The 17,982-nt window shown below is 42.7% G+C and overlaps 1 protein-coding gene across 5 annotated transcripts in view; it reads right to left on the bottom strand.

Annotated features, from left to right (window-relative positions):
* The window catches only part of NUP214 (nucleoporin 214), a 103,522-nt gene that overhangs the window by 76,747 nt on the left and 8,793 nt on the right, over window positions 1–17,982 (bottom strand). For 4 of the 5 annotated variants that reach the window (XM_072778357.1, XM_072778360.1, XM_072778361.1 and 1 more), the window contains 9 exons: window positions 17,390–17,456; window positions 14,222–14,348; window positions 12,958–13,119; window positions 9,628–10,075; window positions 7,738–7,910; window positions 5,534–5,631; window positions 2,483–2,569; window positions 2,138–2,287; window positions 571–729 (listed from right to left, as the gene is read on the bottom strand). In XM_072778357.1, coding sequence (XP_072634458.1) covers window positions 571–729; window positions 2,138–2,287; window positions 2,483–2,569; window positions 5,534–5,631; window positions 7,738–7,910; window positions 9,628–10,075; window positions 12,958–13,119; window positions 14,222–14,348; window positions 17,390–17,456 — 1,471 coding nt within the window. The remainder of the gene's footprint in view (window positions 1–570; window positions 730–2,137; window positions 2,288–2,482; window positions 2,570–5,533; window positions 5,632–7,737; window positions 7,911–9,627; window positions 10,076–12,957; window positions 13,120–14,221; window positions 14,349–17,389; window positions 17,457–17,982) is intronic. The other variant, XM_072778358.1, reaches the window with a different exon arrangement.

The raw sequence follows: 17,982 nt of genomic DNA, 5'->3' as shown, positions 1-17,982 counted from the left end.
GTTTTAATCCTAAAAAAACATGAAGTGGAGAAGTGCTCTTTTCTTTGTCACAGCCAAGGACATCCATGGAAAGCGGCAAATTATTCACAGGCAACAACTTCCTAAGGGCAGGTATCCGAATCAAAACGTCACAAAGGAGAACTGACTTGTAGGAATTTGTTTCAAACAGCTCACTTGGGGCGGGGGCGGGGGATGCCTTGGCTCAGTTGGTTAAGCATCTGCCTTTGGCTCAGGTCATGATCTGAGGGGTCCCAGGATAAAGCCCAATGTCTGGCTCCCTGCTCTTCCCACTTCCTTTGCCCCTCCCCTCTGCTTTTGCACACGCTCTGGCTCTCTCTCAAATAAATAAAATCTTAAGGAAAAAAAAAAAAAACAGGGGTGCCTGGGTGGCTTAGCCAGTTGAATGCCTGCTTTCAGCTCGGGTCATGATCCCAAAGACCTGGCACCGAGCCCCGTATTGGTCTCCCTGCTCAGTGGGGAGCCTGCTTCTCCCTCCCTCTCTCTCTCAAATAAATAAATAAAATCTTAAATAAGAGAAATAAACAGCTCATTTGGACTGGATTCTCCTACCTGGAGCTGGGCTTCACTCTTGGGATCCAATGGTCTCTTATAGAGCAAGTGCAGATACCCAGAGTCACAATCCCTCTCGTTTTGTTCTCTGGCTTCTTCAACACCAGCAAAGCCCTCAAGTAAAGTCGTTTTCAGGGTACTGATATCTCCATGAAGAGACTAGAAAAGGTACAAGGACATATTGAGACAAGGAGTGATATTTCTGAGAAATAAACCTTTTTGTCTGGATCAAGGACAACTGTTGGGTGTTTCTCAAGTAGTTTACATGATGCACCTGTGAGTATATAAAAAGAAATTCATACAAAAAAGTAGTTCACTGCTTAGTAAGAAAAATACAAATATTCACTTTTTAAAAATTATTTTTTTCCTCCTCATTGAAAAAAACACATACTCTAATGACCAGAAACTCAGAGAGTAGGAAGAACTGATGGAACACTGATGGTACCAAAGAATGTGATGGTACCTGAAGACAACCACTGCTGACACCCTGCAGAACTCTCGTCTTTCCCAGCATGCTTTAAGAGTAGGGTTCTGGGGCAGCCCGGGTGGCTCAGCGGTTTAGCGCTGCCTTCAGCCTAGGACGTGATCCTGGAGACCCGGGATCGAGTCCCACGTCGGGCTCCCTGCATGGAGCCTGCTTCTCCCTCTGCCTGTGTCTCTGCCTCTCTCTCTCTCTCCTCTCTGTGTATTCTCATGAATAAATAAATAAAATCTTAAAAAACAAAAACAGAAGTGTAGGGTTCTGGCGGCAGACAGTCTGGGACTGACACACTGTAACTGGGTAGCTTTGGGCAAATTATTTCACTTCTCTATGCTTCAGATGCCTGACTTGCGAGAGACACAGAGCAATAGCACCTACCAAACAGGACAGTTTGAGGATTCAGTGAGATAACACAGTGCCTGGCACAGAGTAAGCAGTAATAATAGTAACATAGTACATACTATTAACAACAAATACTTGATATTTTTATATTGTACATGCTCTTCAACCTAACTCTGTAACCAAGCAATTTATTACAAAATATGGTAAATTTTCAAATATACCTAAACTAGTGACTATAATAGACTTTTATGGAATGGCTGTTTAAGAACTTTATTATTACATTTTTTATGAGTGTGTGTGTCATGCTGCTATAACTATTTTATAGGAGAACACTAAAACCTAGAGTAGCTACATTACAATTGCCTAATGTCACATAATGTGTTAAGTGCTGAAGACAGGACCCAGGGCAGCCCCGCTGGTCCAGCGGTTTAGCGCTGCCTTCAGCCTGGGGTGTGATCCTAGGGGCCCGAGATCGAGTCCAACGTCGGACTCCCTGCATGGAGCCTGCTTCTCCCTCTGCCTGTGTCTCTGCCTCACTCTCTGTCTCTCATAAATAAATAAATATAAAATCTTAAAAAAAAAAAAAAAGACAGGACCTGAACTTGGGCAGTCCTAGGTAAACTACTCATCGTTCTGAAAAAAACAACACCAGGGTCCTTAAAGAATAAAGTACACCCATGGAGTGCATGGAGAGCAACTGTTGAAGTGTAATTCAACTCAGAAAGAACATCAGTAAGCACAGACCTCTGTGGTCTCTTTGATCTCCAAAAGAAAGGTGTGCAAGTCATCAGATTCTGTTCGCAGCATCTTCATCTCCTCCGAAGTGCCCACTTGGAAACAGGCCTTGGAAGTCCGGGCTTTCAGCTCCCCCAGCTCCTTCTGAAAGTGTGCAATCTGCAGAAGCCACAAAAGAGGAAGCCCCTCGGTGTGAATGGCACAGCAGCACTGTCACTGCTCTGGACCCACAGAGCACACACCCCTGGGGTGCATCATGGCTGAATGCCAGTTCATGCATGAGGCTGCACTCAGAGCCACTCCAGTCTCACGGTCAGAGCAACTTCTGCACAAAATCTGCAGGAATGACTTTACCTCCTCCCCGATTCCAGCCATTACGGGATCTGACTCTTTCCACTGATGTCCCTGCTTTTCTGAAACAGGAGGCTGAAGTGATTTTGCCTGAAATGGAAAGCACAGATTGACAGATGTGCCCCCACCAGTATGGCTTCTTGAAGCAGCTGATTCGGTGCTTGGCACACTTGTGATACAGTCACTCTTCCCTCACCTGTTCTTTTGAATCTATACCTCCTTTGTGTTAGGAATGTTCTAGACAGTGTAGAGAGAGGTGAACAAGATAGAGGAGGTCCCTGTTCTCATGGCACTTACATTTTGCTGGGCCAAAACAGGTAGAAAGCCAACAAGTCAGATCATTCCAGCTGGTGATAGCAACAGGACAAAAGTAAATAGGAACTTAAGAGAAGGGGCACTACTGGACAAGAGGGGGCCCAGGACGCCCTCCTAGAGCACAGTCTCTGAACCTAGCCTCGAGGCAAAGCGGAAAGCTCTGTAAGTTCTGGGGGGAAGTACCTTCCAGACACTGAGAAGAGCAAAGAATGTAAGGCAGGAGACATCTGGCATGTTGGAAACCAAGAGATGAAGTAAATCTGGGGCCCAATGAAATGAGTAGGGCCACTGGAAAGGCCTGGGCAGGTCAAGTACAATTAACCCAAGGAGCTTGGCTGTTTTTCTAAGTGTGCCGGAAGACTACTATTGGAGTTCAAGGAGTTTGTTTCTTGATTTATGATTTAAAAGGTCCCTCTTGGGATCCCTGGGTGGCGCAGCGGTTTGGCGCCTGCCTTTGGCCCAGGGCGTGATCCTGGAGACCCGGGATCAAGTCCCACGTCGGGCTCCCGGTGCATGGAGCCTGCTTCTCCCTCTGCCTGTGTCTCTGCCTCTCTCTCTCTCTCTCTTCTGTGTGACTATCATAAATAATAATAAAAAAAATAAATAAAATAAAATAAAATAAAATAAAATAAAATAAAATAAAATAAAATAAAATAAAAATGTCCCTCTTGCTGCTAAATCGAGCAGAGATGTCAGCAAGAGAGAAGAAAGGAGACCAGTCAGGAGGATAACGAAGCAAAAGAGGACAATGGTCTAAAATATGACGTTAAAAGGGGTGACAGATGCGGATTTATGCCACGCACATGCCCCATCAGAGGACAGCTGACGAGATCTTCCGCTAGTAAGGACTAGGGGGAGGGAATCCAGAATGACTTCTGGGTTTGGGGCTTGACAAACCACCCAGAAAAGGCTCTGGGGAAGAGAGAAATCAAGAATTCTGCTGTAGAGACATTATAACTTGAGATGGCTTTTAGATTATTTAATAACTATAGCAATTACCATATAGAGCATATTTAGACTGCATTAGCAATCATTAAAATAGCAAGCATTTACCTAATAAATACCTTGTGTCATGCACTATGCCAAAAGCTAAACCTATAAGCTGGGCATTTACTATGCACCCCGTAAAACAGCAAGCATTTATGTAACAAGTCCCACATGTCAAGGATTATGCCAAAAACTAGACCTCTAAGTGGGGCATTTACTGTGTGCCCTGTGCGGTTGTGTTGAGGGCAGGAATGGGGTTGGCTGGGAAACGGAAAGAAAAACCCGACTCTGGTCCCCAGGGAACGCATCCCATCAAGTGGGAAAGTGACATAAAATTCTCTTTAAGTTAAACCATAATAAGAAACTGAGGTGACAGACTGTAAATCTAAACATGAAAATAAAGCTTTTGGAAAAACACAGGAAAACATCTTTTTGACCTTGGAACCAGACTATCTAAACAGAACACAAAAAGCACTAATCATAAAAGAAAAGGTGATATACTGAACTATATTAAAAACTTGTTATCAAAAGAAACCATGAACAGAAAAAGCAATTAAAGCATTTGCATTATGTGTGTGTGCACATGCTTGAGTGTACCCAACAAGGAACTCTGAAAGAAATCAGTAGGAAGACAGACAACCCCATAGAAAAATAGATAACAGATATAAGAACAGATATCCCATTAAAGAAGATATTCAATTCTGAGGTCACCAGGGAAATACTAATTAAAACTAAAAATACAACAATAAGAAATGAAAATAAAAAAGACCGATGAGGATACGGAGCAGCTGGGCCCTCATATACTCCCAGCGGGCACTTACGAAAGAGAAACATACACATATGTTCTATGACCCAGCAAATCCACTCCTTGGTGTACTCCAACGGAAATGCATACGTATATTCACCCACAGACCTCTCAACTAGCACGCTCACAGCAATGCTATTTGTAATAACTGAAACCTGGAGGCTCGTCAGATGTCTGTCATGGCTAGAATAAATATTTATAGTATAACCACCCAATGAACTCCACACAGTCACAGTGATATGGGTCAATCTCACAAACATAACGTTGAGTCAAACTGCCAGATACAAGAATACATACTGTATTCTTATATACTGTATGATTCCAATTTAGAGAAGGTACAAACTGGCCAAACTAAGCTCCAATGTCAGAAATCATAGCAGGTAGCCCTTTTATCAAGGGGAATAACTAAAAGGGCACACAGGAGAGAGGATTCTAGGGTCCTGGTGATGTGCCACTTCTTGATCTGAGTGTTGGTTACCAAGGCATACTCAGCTGGTATATGGGAATACTTTTATTTTCCTGTGTGTATTATGTGCCAGTAAAAAAATTCAGTAAAATAAGATGTTATGGATAAACTGAGATGTTCTGGAAAGCACAGAGAAGGAGGGCACTGGATAGATTTCTCAGTTACTTTGGGAAGGAGATAAAAAGCAGGTGCTACAGTCTTGAGACAGAAAGAGATTACAACAAAGTGAATAGCACAGTATGGACAATCTCAGGAACCAGCAGAGACAACAATACTATGGCTCTGGGGTTGAGGTAAATGGCTTTTGGGAGCACACATTACAAATGTTCCAAGTTCATACTTTAGTATTTCCCAACACACAGCCCTCAGTACTATTTCAAAGGGATGAATTCTAAAACATGAAAGCCCACTTTATGATAAACATGCATGATAGGGGCAGTAGATGAATACACACACTATTGGAAGCTAGGTTTAAACATACCTGAGGAGAGCCTGACTTTGCCACTGGAGGGGTTATCCTGGGTGACTTCTGTACCATTGAGGGCACTGGGCTTGGGCTGCCCTGAGCAGACCGCCCTGCTGGAAATAAGAGGTCAGTGAAAACAGATAGTATTTCTTGTCATTATTTCTCTCAGCATATGTGTCCTTTCCTCAAAGCTAAAAAAAATAAGCTTCTCAGTGTCCCCGGTCGCCCTTCTATGATTTTTGTTACCAAGAGTGACACCTAGTTTTGTCAGGCCTATTCCTAGATAATGAAAAAAAAAAAGCTATATTTTTAAATGCAAGGCACTTTTATAAAGCAGGTATAACTGGAATATCTCTGTTTGTAGGTGTAGGCCCAGGAGGCTCCCTGGCCCATCCTTACTCCCCAGAGACTCCTGCTGCATCTCTGGGAACCAGGGACAAGTTTAAATAATCCCAGTACCTTGTAGAACTCATAAGAGTCTTCACGGCCCTCCTGGAAGCTTCTAGAACAAGCCCTGCTCTTTTGCACATTAGAATCACTCAGAGAGCTTTTAAAAAACAAACACACTAAAAATTCACACCCAAACCTCACCTCCAGAGAACCTGACTGAGCTGTTAGGGAAAGGATCCCCAAGGGAGTCTAGAGTGCCAATGGAACTGTGATCCATGGTGTTATTCCCAGCACCCTCCAAACTTTAAGAATTAAATAATGGCGACGGCAGGGCAGGGTGATCTGGGTAGTAAGCAATGGAAATGGAGATCGTGTATGGGCATCATGGTTCAAATTTTCTCTCCTACGCTGAAAATAGATGTGAAAAAACTAAGCCACGACTCCTTAACTTTCTGGGTCATAGACAGATGTCTTTCAGAATTGGAAGAAAGTCCTAGAATGAGGTGACTTTGGCAAACTCCACAGGCAGTCTTTTCTCCTGGGCAATAGGGAAGATAGGTATGAGAGAGGATTTCAAGAATTCACAACTCAATGCCTGCTCAATATTTACCAAGATAACATTATTCCTGACATTCAAACACTAAATGGTTACCCAAACATGTCTGGCTAGGTATCATAGCTGACATTCATGAAAATATCCCACTTAAAAATTGAGAGAGATGTGGCAAATACCATGCTAACCACATGAGCAAATTCACACTACTCATATCAGGACAAAACAAAGTCATGGGACATGTATGTACCCATCACCTATGTGGTATTACTGCCCAAAACGTTCAAATAGTATTTCGTTGTGTGGAAACAATCAAGTCCAAATTGAGGGACTATTCCCAAATCACTGGCTTGACCTCTCCACAAACATCAATGCGGAGAAATATGAGAATGGCAAAGAAGTGTTTGACACTGAGACTAAAAACTGGAAAAACTGAAATAGGACATATGGTCCTTGACTGGAGGGGACAAAGCCATAAAGAACACTACTGGGACAACTACAGAAGTGTCAATGAGGGCTACAGAGTAGATTATGGTTAAATCTCCTTAGCGTGATAATGTATCACGTACCCCCATATTTAATAGATACGTGCTTACACATTTAGGGGTGAAGTGCCTGCAATTAACTCTCAAATATTTTAGAAAAAAAATTTTTGCTAAAAAGAACACAAAGCATATGGCACCAAATGTTACCAAGTGTTGTCTTGGCAGAGGGAGGGCACAGTATTCATTAGAGTACATGCAACCTTTCTGCAAATATGAAAGGAAAAAAAAAAACAGGTACATCTGGTCATGGAGTTGTACCATGCCCTTCGATCCAACTTGGTTATGAGAACCAATTCCACTTGTCATCTTTATTTAATAGACTTGCTCACAGTAGGGCTGGTGTGAAAATCACAGGACAACCATCAGAGGCAGTAAGCCTAAGTCACTGCAGGCTTTTCCTCCTCAAGGGAACTTCATGGATTGTTCTATAACTGCCCTTCATATAGGGCAGGCTCCACATGAAGACAGATGTCACACAGCAAGAGACTTCCTTTGAATCATCAAGCACACTTAGCATCATGAAAAATGTTGGGAGAGCCAAGCATGGCAGCACCACGGCCACGGCAATCTTCCCAACTGAGAGTACAAAGGTTAGAGCTCATCAGTGTGAGGTATAGGAAGCAAGAATGAATGATCTAGTCTGACTATGGCAGCTCGGGCTCCTGACAATGGAAACATGCAAACATAAGAATTTGGGGCTGAGCTCTGGAGCAGTTTGCTTCCAATCATACCTGATGCCGAGGGGGAGACTGAGGACTTTGAAGACACGGAGCCCGGTGGTGCTGAGAGGGGCGTGGGGTGGTTGAGGGGTCCAGAAGCGGCTGGCTTGGAGGTGGAGGGGAACGGCAGCGCGGGTGCACCCTGGGAGCTGATGGCAGGAGCGGAGGGAGCCACTGCAGTGAACCTGAAACGGCGGCCCAACTGTGTGAGAAGCGCTCTCAAGGAGGCTCCTTCACATTGATCATGAGCAATGCCACCAATGGATAACTTACGGCTCCTATAGTTTTCTTTGTGAAACATAATGTTTAGCTATTTCTTATAAAAAGCGAACGCTGCAAGGAAACATTTATCTTATCCTCTGTGTACTAAGGAGTCAACTATTCCATGAATTATAATGAGCTCTTTATATAAAGGAAAAATGAAGTTTATCAGGTTGTGAAATATTTATTTTCCCTTCTATCAAACCAAGTGGAAAAAAAAAAAAAGGAGGCTAGGACTCTGTTACACTTAGGAATGTCTAGTATTGTCCTGCCGATGAAATTACTGAGAACTCACTTTGGGGCGCTCACCTCCTCTGGGGAGTCAGAAAGGCAGAGGAAAGCAGATCACTACCTTTAGGGTGCTCATAGGCATGGAAAGTTAAGTTTTACCTACAGGGCAAAAGCCTGTAAACAATCTAAATTATCCAGCATGAGCCGACTGGCCACATACAGTACAGTGAGGCTACAAAGTAGAATTTTTTTTTTTTTTAGATATTTTATTTATTTATTTATTCATGAAAGACACACACAGAGAGAGAGGCAGAGACAAAGGCAGAGGGAGAAGCAGGCTCCATTGCAGGGAGCCTGATGTGGGACTCGATCCTGGGACTCCAGGATCACGCCCTGGGCCAAAGGCAGGCGCTAAACCACTAAGCCACCCAGGGGATTCCCCTACAAAGTAGAATCTTAGGCAGCCGTTAGAATGAAGTGGCTGTGTGACAATGGCAGCAGCAAGGGTGACAGCCAGCACTGCCTCCGTGGCAACAAAAGGCAGCAAAGGAGAGCAGGAAAGCTTGGGAGGGTTATGGGGTATCAGCGATCACTTTCTGCAGAAGGCTTGCATTCCAGCAGGGAGAACATAAGATGCAGACAAAGAAGTCCAAAATGGGATGTGAGTGAGCTGGTAGGACCCACACGTGGAAGAAACCGAGGACCATGTTAAGGAGTTATGGACTATCCAGGAAGAGCAGTGAGAAGCCCCTGGGGACTGTTGCACAGGGAAGTCACCTGACACGGGCACAACTTCACAGACCGTCGTAGTGGCTGTCACAGAGCAGTTCACAGAGTAAAGGGACAGAAGGATTCTAAGAGATTCACTCCCCCAACCCAGGATGTATATTCCTTATTGCTTCATTTTTTAAAATAAGGATTATCAGGGTGCCTAGGTGGCTTAGTTGGTTAGGGGTCTGCCTCTTGATTTTGGCTCAGGTCATGATCTCAGGGTTGTGAGATCCAGCCCCGAGAGTCCAGCTCCAAACTGGGTGTGGAGCCTGCTTGGGATTCCCTCTCCCTCTGCCCCTCCCTGTGCTTGCTCTCTCTCAAAAAACAAGCTAAATAAATAAAACAAAATAAAGATAGGGATATCTTCTATATTTAAAATCTGAAAAGCAAAAACCAGCATATAAACATAAACTTATAATGATTAAAAAAAAATTATCTAAGAGACTCCTGGACTCCATCCATTGATTAGATGCAAACCTTTTATGTTTGAATTCTCACCATTTGCAGTTACCATTTTGGAAAACAGGAAAAAGAAAAAATTTATTGTAACTCCACCCACCGTGACTCTACTTCCAGGGAACAACGTGATGTTTCTACTAATGCCACAGAAGCAGCGAACTTTCTTCAAGTGTTACTTACTTCTCACTAAGGTTGACCTTGACTGCAGAGGCTGAGGGTGGGAAAGCAGGCTTCAGTCCTATATTTGGAGCAGAGACACTTGGCATCGGCGTGCTTTCCAAGGTAGGCTTAAACCCCGAGGATCCAAAGGAGAACGAGGTTGCAGATGGTGTCATGGGAGAGGCCACAGGGGTGGGCACTAGGGAGGCTTGAGGAGGGGGAACAAAAGAAAAGGTGGATGCGACAGAGCCACTGGAATATGGAGGGGGCTCCCCTGGGACAGAACCAGATGACTTCAAGGATGAAGAACCAAAGGAGAACACGGCAGGGGCTCCAACAGCAGAAGGCACAGAGAAGGTGGAGGGGGAGGCAGCCAGTGACGAAGGTGGGCCAGAGACTGGAGCTGCAGGGGTTGGCGTGTCGAGCTTCTGTGGGGCTTGAGAGGAGGTTGGCGTAGTGGGAGTACTGCCTGCAGTAAATGAAATGGAGAAAAAGGAAGACAGAAGTTAGCACCGCAACAGTGGAGGTCCATACGGCAGAAAGCAAGTGGAAAGAAACTCGCAGCGGAGGGAAGACAGAAAGAAAGGTCCTAGTTCAAGAGCGGGGGAGAAAAGAGAGCAGGGCTGATGGGGGACCTGCCACAGCAAACTTTCCACATAGTAAGTTGGACAAAACTTTAGAGGAAAAGAGAGACAGGGAAAGGCATTAAGTTAACAGGACTTCATGGACACACAGCTGAATCCCAGAGGAAAAATGCGTGTCTCGGTGTTATAGGGAAAAAGAAACCATTCTGCAACATTTCACAGCAATCAGGAAAAAACTTCCCTTCAGACCTCCACTTCATAACAGTTACTAAAAGCAATTCCAGCTAAATTAAAGATGTCCACGTATACAAAAGCTCACGTATACATACATCTCAAAACAAAGGAGACAAAAAAGTGAGTGAAGTCACTGAATCTAACAACCTGAAATTTAGAAGTGACCAAAAGAAAAAAAAAATCACAAAAGGAAAAGATGAAGATTTGACTGTGTAAAAACAGTTACATAAAAGGTAAATGAAATTTTAAAAATCTGTAGCAAATATGTTTTATATTTTTAAAAAAACTCACATAAACTGAGATAAAGAAATTTCAAAAAAAAAATTCCAAGACTACAATATAAGCTGAGAACCTAATTCATAAAATAATACATTCAATCTGTGTGTAATCAAAAAAATGCAAATTTAAATAAGGCATATTTTTTATTGTCCTTAAAATTTAAATATGTATAACCCCTTATGCTTGGAAGGGTAACATGAACCTGAAAACTTTTATCACTAGTAGGCACCAAATTTAGCATAATCTTTTAGAAAATACTTTAGCATTGTCTCAAAAAATCATAAAAAATAGACTCAGAAATCCCACTTCTAAGAATAAAGCCTACAAAAATAACCTAACATGAAAAACACATTTAATACAACCCAAATGCTAAAAGATGTTCAATGGAATAGTAAGCACTCTTTTATGTGAATCACAAAGATTATATAAGAACACAGAAACACAATTTAAATTAAAAACCTACACACCAATGGTATATACAATAGAATTACAACAACGAAGAAAGATGTTTATGAAAAAAACACGAGAAGAGGAGGGCAGGTTTAAATTTTTTTCTATTTTCCCAACTTTCTATAAATGTGTTAATTTGCCAAATTCAATTAACTCAATAAATATATTAAAAAATAGTATTTTTTTAAATCAATAAACTTATTTTAGTGGGTCTCCACTCTTCCAAACTGTCTGAGCTGTAAATTTACCTTCACTATGTCAAAAGTAATGAAACACTTACAAGTATAAAAATACTTCTAAAAAAGAAGACCTCAGTGAATTGTCACTTTTATGGAAGCATAATAATGCAAGCAAATTTATTGTTAATATTTCTTTCACACAATAAATAGGGAACCAGCAACCACCAACTTCTTTAAAAACACAAACATGGGCAGCCCAGGTGGCTCAGTGGTTTAGTGTTGCCTTCAGCCCGGGACGTGATCCTGGAGACCCGGGATCGAGTCCCACATCGGGCTCCCTCCCTACATTGAGCCAGCTTCTCCCTCTGCCTGTGTCTCTGCCTCTCTCTCTCTCTGTGTCTTTCATGAATAAATAAATAAAATATTAAAAAAAAACAAAAAACAAACCACAAACATATAGATATTTGTCACTTCCACACACATTCAGTAGACCAACATGAAGAGTACATATAGGACCCGAAAGAAATTAGAGGCACTTTAATTGAAAATAGAACTGAACATATGAAAACTGCCGCACTGCTACTTCTGATCATTCACCAAAGCAAATGTGGAGCGGTAGCGTAAAAATGAGCAGAACCATTTGTGTCTTCTGGGTCTACCCCCTGGGCTTTAGCTATAACTGGCAGGCTACTTTCTCCCCCTTCAATGGCTCTCTTCTGCTCATCTAAACATGGCTACCACCTCTGGACCAAGCATGAGGCAAAAAATAAAACTAGCCTCTGCTTGTGCTAGAGGATTTGATGGGCTAGGAGCAAAGTCCTTCACACTGGACTGTGCTCAGAAGTAAACATCACCCTGCTCTCACAAGTGATACTGTCACTGTGAAAATTAGTGTTTACATGTGTGCATTTATGTATATGAAGAATATGGACCAAAATGTTAATAACTATGGCTATTGCTTGATGACTGATGGGCTCTTAAATGATTGTGTACTTTCTAATTTTCCTCCAATAAACATATACTACTCAAGCAATATTTTCAAAGAGGAGGGGAGAAAAACCTAAAGTAAATTAAATATAAACAAAAATAAAATCACCATGTTCCCACTGCCCAGACATAACCACTATTTAGATTTTAATATCCAACTTGCTAGTATTTTCCCTATGTACATATTTTTTTCTCAATGAGAAAGAAATCATAAAGCATACAGTGCTTTTTCATGATATATTCGACTACAGCTTTGTCAACAAATGCAACATTTTTAAGTTCCGTGGCATTCACGGTATGCACATACGAAGACATATGTAACCAATCCTCTGGGACTAAACATGTTGGTAGGATTCAGACCATACGATACAGGGTGCTGTAACAGGATACTGTTGGTAGATTACCTGATGGGATTCATTTGGCTGAGTTTCCTTTTCTCTAAAGTAAAGGTTGGAGAATAAAGCTTGTGGGTGAGAGGATGCAAGAATGTGCGTGTGTTCAAGGAAAAGTCCCTGCTTCGTTCAGACTGGCTCAAGGAAGAGGATCATTATGTGTCCCTACACAGTGTTCATCCCTGGGGATGGTCCAGAACGAGCCCATGGCACTCCCTCTGTGACAGAGCAGAAAGAGGCACGTACCTGACGACTTGGGTTGTCGCTCTCCTTCTAACGAGAGCCGCTCTGGCATCTTGATGAGGGACCTAACCCCGGGATTTTGATTGATCATATAAAATGGACAGAGCACACCGTCTGTTGAAAGTAACATAAGAACTGGAGCAGGAGGAAGAGTTTTCTCATCATCTGTTAAGAAAATAAGCACAAGTGAAAAATGAACCAAGTCCCGAAGGCAAAGACTATTCTAAGCAAGAAGGCTATAGTAGACTTGCCCCAACAGTAGCTCAAGACTGTTTGCTCTGATTCATATCTGAACAGCCTCGAGAGCACTGGCTCTTGAAAGAGAACTACTGCCATTCTCAGTGGCTACCATCATGCCAGACCCTGCAGGGAAGTTCCAGTAGTCCTATGGCAGCTGTGACTGTCCCTGAGCTCCTGAGACTTTGACGAGTGTCTCAGGGTTCATGATGTCCCAAGACAGGTGTCTCTAGGAGGGGGCTGGCCTAGCAGAAAAGTGACAGACTACACACTTTGGAAAATACACAGGACGTAGAAAGGTAAGTCAAACTACTTTATATTCATTCACAGTTCAATCCTAAGATGTATTTTGTCAATTAGGACTTGAAGAGACTCAGAATAAATGAACTAAGGAGACCAAATAATCTTACCAGGGAAAGGACAGGAAGGAACTTAGTGGTGCTCAACAATGACACCTCTCTAAATTGAAGTACCAAAGAGCATAGGGCATGAGTTCCACTATACTGGTGCATCTCACAGACTGCAGCCCTATCTCGCTCCAAGAGAGAAGACCCATTCATAGCACAAATTCAGGCCTGCCCTGGAAGCCAAGTGCTTGAGGTCCCCATTCTCTGATCTGTGTCTTTAAACCAAGCACTGTTACGCAGTACTGAACTAGGGTGCTGTTTCTGTGGGAGGCCGCTGGGAAACTGGAATGCTTGGAGAAACAAGGCAATGAGACCCTTCTGTTCTAGATTTCACCTATACATGAAAGCACACAGAGATAGGCATGCGTGAGTGTACACACGGGTGCGCACACACACAGGCACGCACACACACACACGCACAGAGTCTGGCTTTTGTCTTATCAATGAATGTCAATCAAGTTAATCTAGTGGCGTCACAATGCACTCTGTATCATTCTTCAAGTAGCAATGCACTACCAGGAGTTAAGTGCCCCGCAGAGTAGATTCTGTCATGAACACGCAGAACAGGATTTCAATATCAACCACGACCACTTTTGCACTGAGCTACATCAGGCCACACTTACTGAGGGTGATTTCCACTTGATTAGTATAGTCTATGGCAACTCCCACAGGCAGCGAGTCATCACTCTTGTCTGTCACAGGCAGTTCAGCTCGACTGGAATCCTCTAGGAGCCAAGATTCCCAATTAATCTGGAAAAAAGAAGTAAAGATGAAAAAGCTATGTTGGTTAGAGCTTTGCAATGGTCCTCCCATATTTCAAAAAGGAGAGAAGACAATTCACTTGGTTTAGATTTATGTGTTGACCAGACTCTGAAATTTGGGAAGATGGTCTAAAAGCAACGGGCATCCTAGCAAGTGAGGGGTTAATTTTCCAAATTAACCCATGTGTTACTGGTATACCAAGTACCTGCCTTGTGAATAACCACTATCGTGAACACTTTCCCAAGTACTGTCTACCCCAACTAGGTACATTCCTAAACGTGGTGGATAAATCTAATACCTGCACCAAACAGTTATTAGCTGCTCCTGGAAATGTGGGATTGGCACAAGGAACTCCAGTTGATTGCTACTGTGGTCTTGAGCAATGTGGCTTGTAGGGCTGGCCAGATGCCCTATGCCCACTTGTTAATGGACAGAATTACCCTTAGTTCTTATCCTCCCAGATCTTGGCATCTGTTCCTCCCATGGGGCCCTTCCTGCCTTCAGGGTTCTTGAGAAACCACTGAGTCTTTCCAATAAACTCTTCTGCTTATGTCTGTGCTTGAATGGGCTATATTCCTGCCAATACATGATTTGATTTTTTTTTAAAGATTTTATTTATTCACTCTGAGAGACACAGAGAGAGGTGCAGAGACACAGGCAGAGGGAGAAGCAGGATCCTTGCAAGAAGCACTCATATGGGACTTGATCCTGGGATCACGCCCTGAGCCGAAGGCAGACGTTCAACTGCTGATCCACCCAGGCATCCCTATGATCTGATTTTTAAAAACCACACATTTGTCTAACTTTCAGTGTTGACCAAAACTGGGCAGCACAACTCAAAAGGAAATAATGCTCTATGAATAACAGAGAGAAAACAAAAAGCCCTTCAGGAAAGGGAATGTAATCATACTCCATGACTTAGCTATGGTGTGAATAATAATTGCATTCATAATAATGTAAATAAAGTTGATATCAAGTTTGAAAAACAATCTATAGGACAGCCTTGCTGGCACAGCGGTTTAGCGCCGCCTGCAGCCCACGGCATGATCCTGGAGACCCGGGATCGAATCCCACGTCGGGCTCCCTGCATGGAGCCTGCTTCTCTCTCTGCCTCTCTCTCTTTCTCTCGCTCTGTATCTCTCATGAGTAAATAAAATAAAATATTAAAAAAAAGAAAAACAATCTATAGACAAAATAAAGAAAACTTAATAATTACTACAGAACAGAATACAACAGTACCAGTTTTGATTCTGCAAAAGACAAGCTACAGATGAGAACAGCAGTGAGGTGGGAGCGGGGAAGGTATGCTAAAGGCGAGAGTGGGAGAGAAGGTATTCCTCTCACAAAGTAGAGAGTCAAGAGATACTGGGTATAGTGATAACTAAGAAATGGAAGATTAAAAGTATTACTTACAGTTACAAAGGTAACCAGCAGAAGAAACTACAACAGTGCTGTAACCCCGTTGAAGGGAAAGGAGGATTTGAGGGCCATATGTAAGCTATATTGTTATCTACCACAACACCTAAGGTCTAAAACAAATAATCGTTAACTAGTGATGAAGCAGATTATTATTTGTTTTTAGAGGTCGGGAGGGGCAAAGTGAGAGAGAATCTTAAGCAGACTCCATGCCCAGTGCAGAGCCTGACACAGGACTCGATCTCCAACCCTGAGATCACAATGTGAGCCAAAATTCAGTCAGACGTTTACCCAACTGAGCCACCCAGGTGCCCTTAAGATTATTTAGGGATAAGGAGGTAATCTTTAAAAGCAAAAATTTACAAGTTAAAAAAGTTCCCCTCTAACCAGGGCTGGATAAGGATGGAGTAGGCAGGGGTAATCTTTTTTTTTTCTTTTATAAATCCTTTCCACTACGTCATTTTTTAGTCATGTACATAAATTATCCTGATAAAAAACAAAAATACAAGTACATTTTAAACGTGTCAGTACATAAGATAGCTGTGCTCATAGGAAATTGCTCTTAAAGACAATCTAAGGCTTCACATCAGACTAACTCTGGCCTGTGACCCCAAAGCGCTCATCCTAGATACTATGAGAGCCATGTACTTATAGTGGACCACCCTGCCACCCAGAGAATGAGGGATAAATACTGAATGATTGGAGAGGTCTAAGTCTCTGTGTGTGGGGCGCATACAACATTTTTAAACTCAAGGCAGAGTTTTAAGCAGAAAAGTTTCCTGGGGCACCTGGGTGGTAAGAGTTAAAACTGCCTCTCAGTTTCAGCTCAGGTTGTGATCTTGGGATTGTGGGATAGAGCCCTGTGTCAGGCTCTGTGCTCAGCCCAGTCTGCCTGAGTTTTTCTCTCCCTCTGTGCACACTCTTTCTTGCTCTAATAAATCTTAAAAAAAAAAAAAAAAAAAAAAAGTTTCCCTTTTATCACGTCCTTCTGTGGTCACTGTACATAACCTACCTTGGTTGAGGATGGGTTACCACAATCACCTCAGCCCAATTCTTGTCTGCAAGGACAGAGCGCAAGAAGGGAGGTGGGTGCTTACACACATGAGTGCTTTTAGCTCTTGGGTGGTTTTTCAAAGTGAAATAGAAAGTATTGCTGGTGAGTCGCAATTTGATATGGTCTGCATGTTTCTCTCCATTAGTCAAGGATGGGTTAGAGGTAACTGAACGGAAGGGGCAGGTTCAAGCAACAGGAAGTAAATAAAGGTGGTGAAACAGAACAAGGCAGAAAATCCTCCTACACACCCAGGTGTGCTCCTGTGGGAAGCTGATTATATCTATGCTTCCACAGATCGTGAGTGGATCCTGAAAGGACAGAAGAGCTTTTTAAGACAGTGGGGGAGCTGCTGAGTTTGAAACCCACATCTGTCCCATGCAAAATCCAAGCCACATGGCCCAAGGCACTCCGTCACATCAGCCAAGTGTCAGCTTTGCTCTCATCCAGAAACTCATTCAAAAGGATGTGGCTTCATCTAAACTTTCACCACATAGTTAACTCCTCCAAGAATCTTTCTCAGAAAAGTGTCACATAAAAGTGACCGAAGAGTGAAATTTACCTGATCTGTCTGTCGAGCAAGGATACTGACTTCTGTTGAAGCTGCAGATGCTGCCAGCACTAAATCCCTTGAAAGAACAAAAGCAGGAGACTGTTAAATTCAAACGTAGCAACAATTCTAACCCAACTTGAGCCTGCGGTGGCGTCCATGAGGACTTCCGTGTGATGTCAAGGAGGAAGGTGAGGTCTTCTACATGGCTGAAGAAAGGTGAGAAGATTTTAGATGTAAAGTTTAACTTCTTAGTTCATTAGGATAAAGCCCTGGAGACTCAGCCAACTCCTTATGTATTTCTGACAAAGGTCAGAGACATGACAAAATCCAGTCAGAATTTCCATTAAGTCTACTGCCCTGTAAACAGAAAGATCTGGTGAAATCGTGGACAGAAGCTTTGCTTCAAGCTATCTATCTTTCAAGGGGAAGTTTTTGCTCTCAAAGGGACACATTTAATACATTCCTTAAATATCATATTGTCATAAGTCATCACTGGGGTTATTGAGAAAATGGGGTTTTTAAGATTAGTAAGTATTCAATCCAGATAATTTAAGATTGGGGAAACAGAAGTAGTCAGAGGCATTATCCAGCCTCAGAGGAAA

The sequence above is a fragment of the Canis lupus genome, chromosome 16 (genome assembly GCF_048164855.1).
Source record: "Canis lupus baileyi chromosome 16, mCanLup2.hap1, whole genome shotgun sequence".
Lineage (NCBI taxonomy): Eukaryota > Metazoa > Chordata > Mammalia > Carnivora > Canidae > Canis > Canis lupus.
Note: the sequence above shows the minus strand (reverse complement) of the source record. Positions and strands in the feature narration are given on the sequence as shown.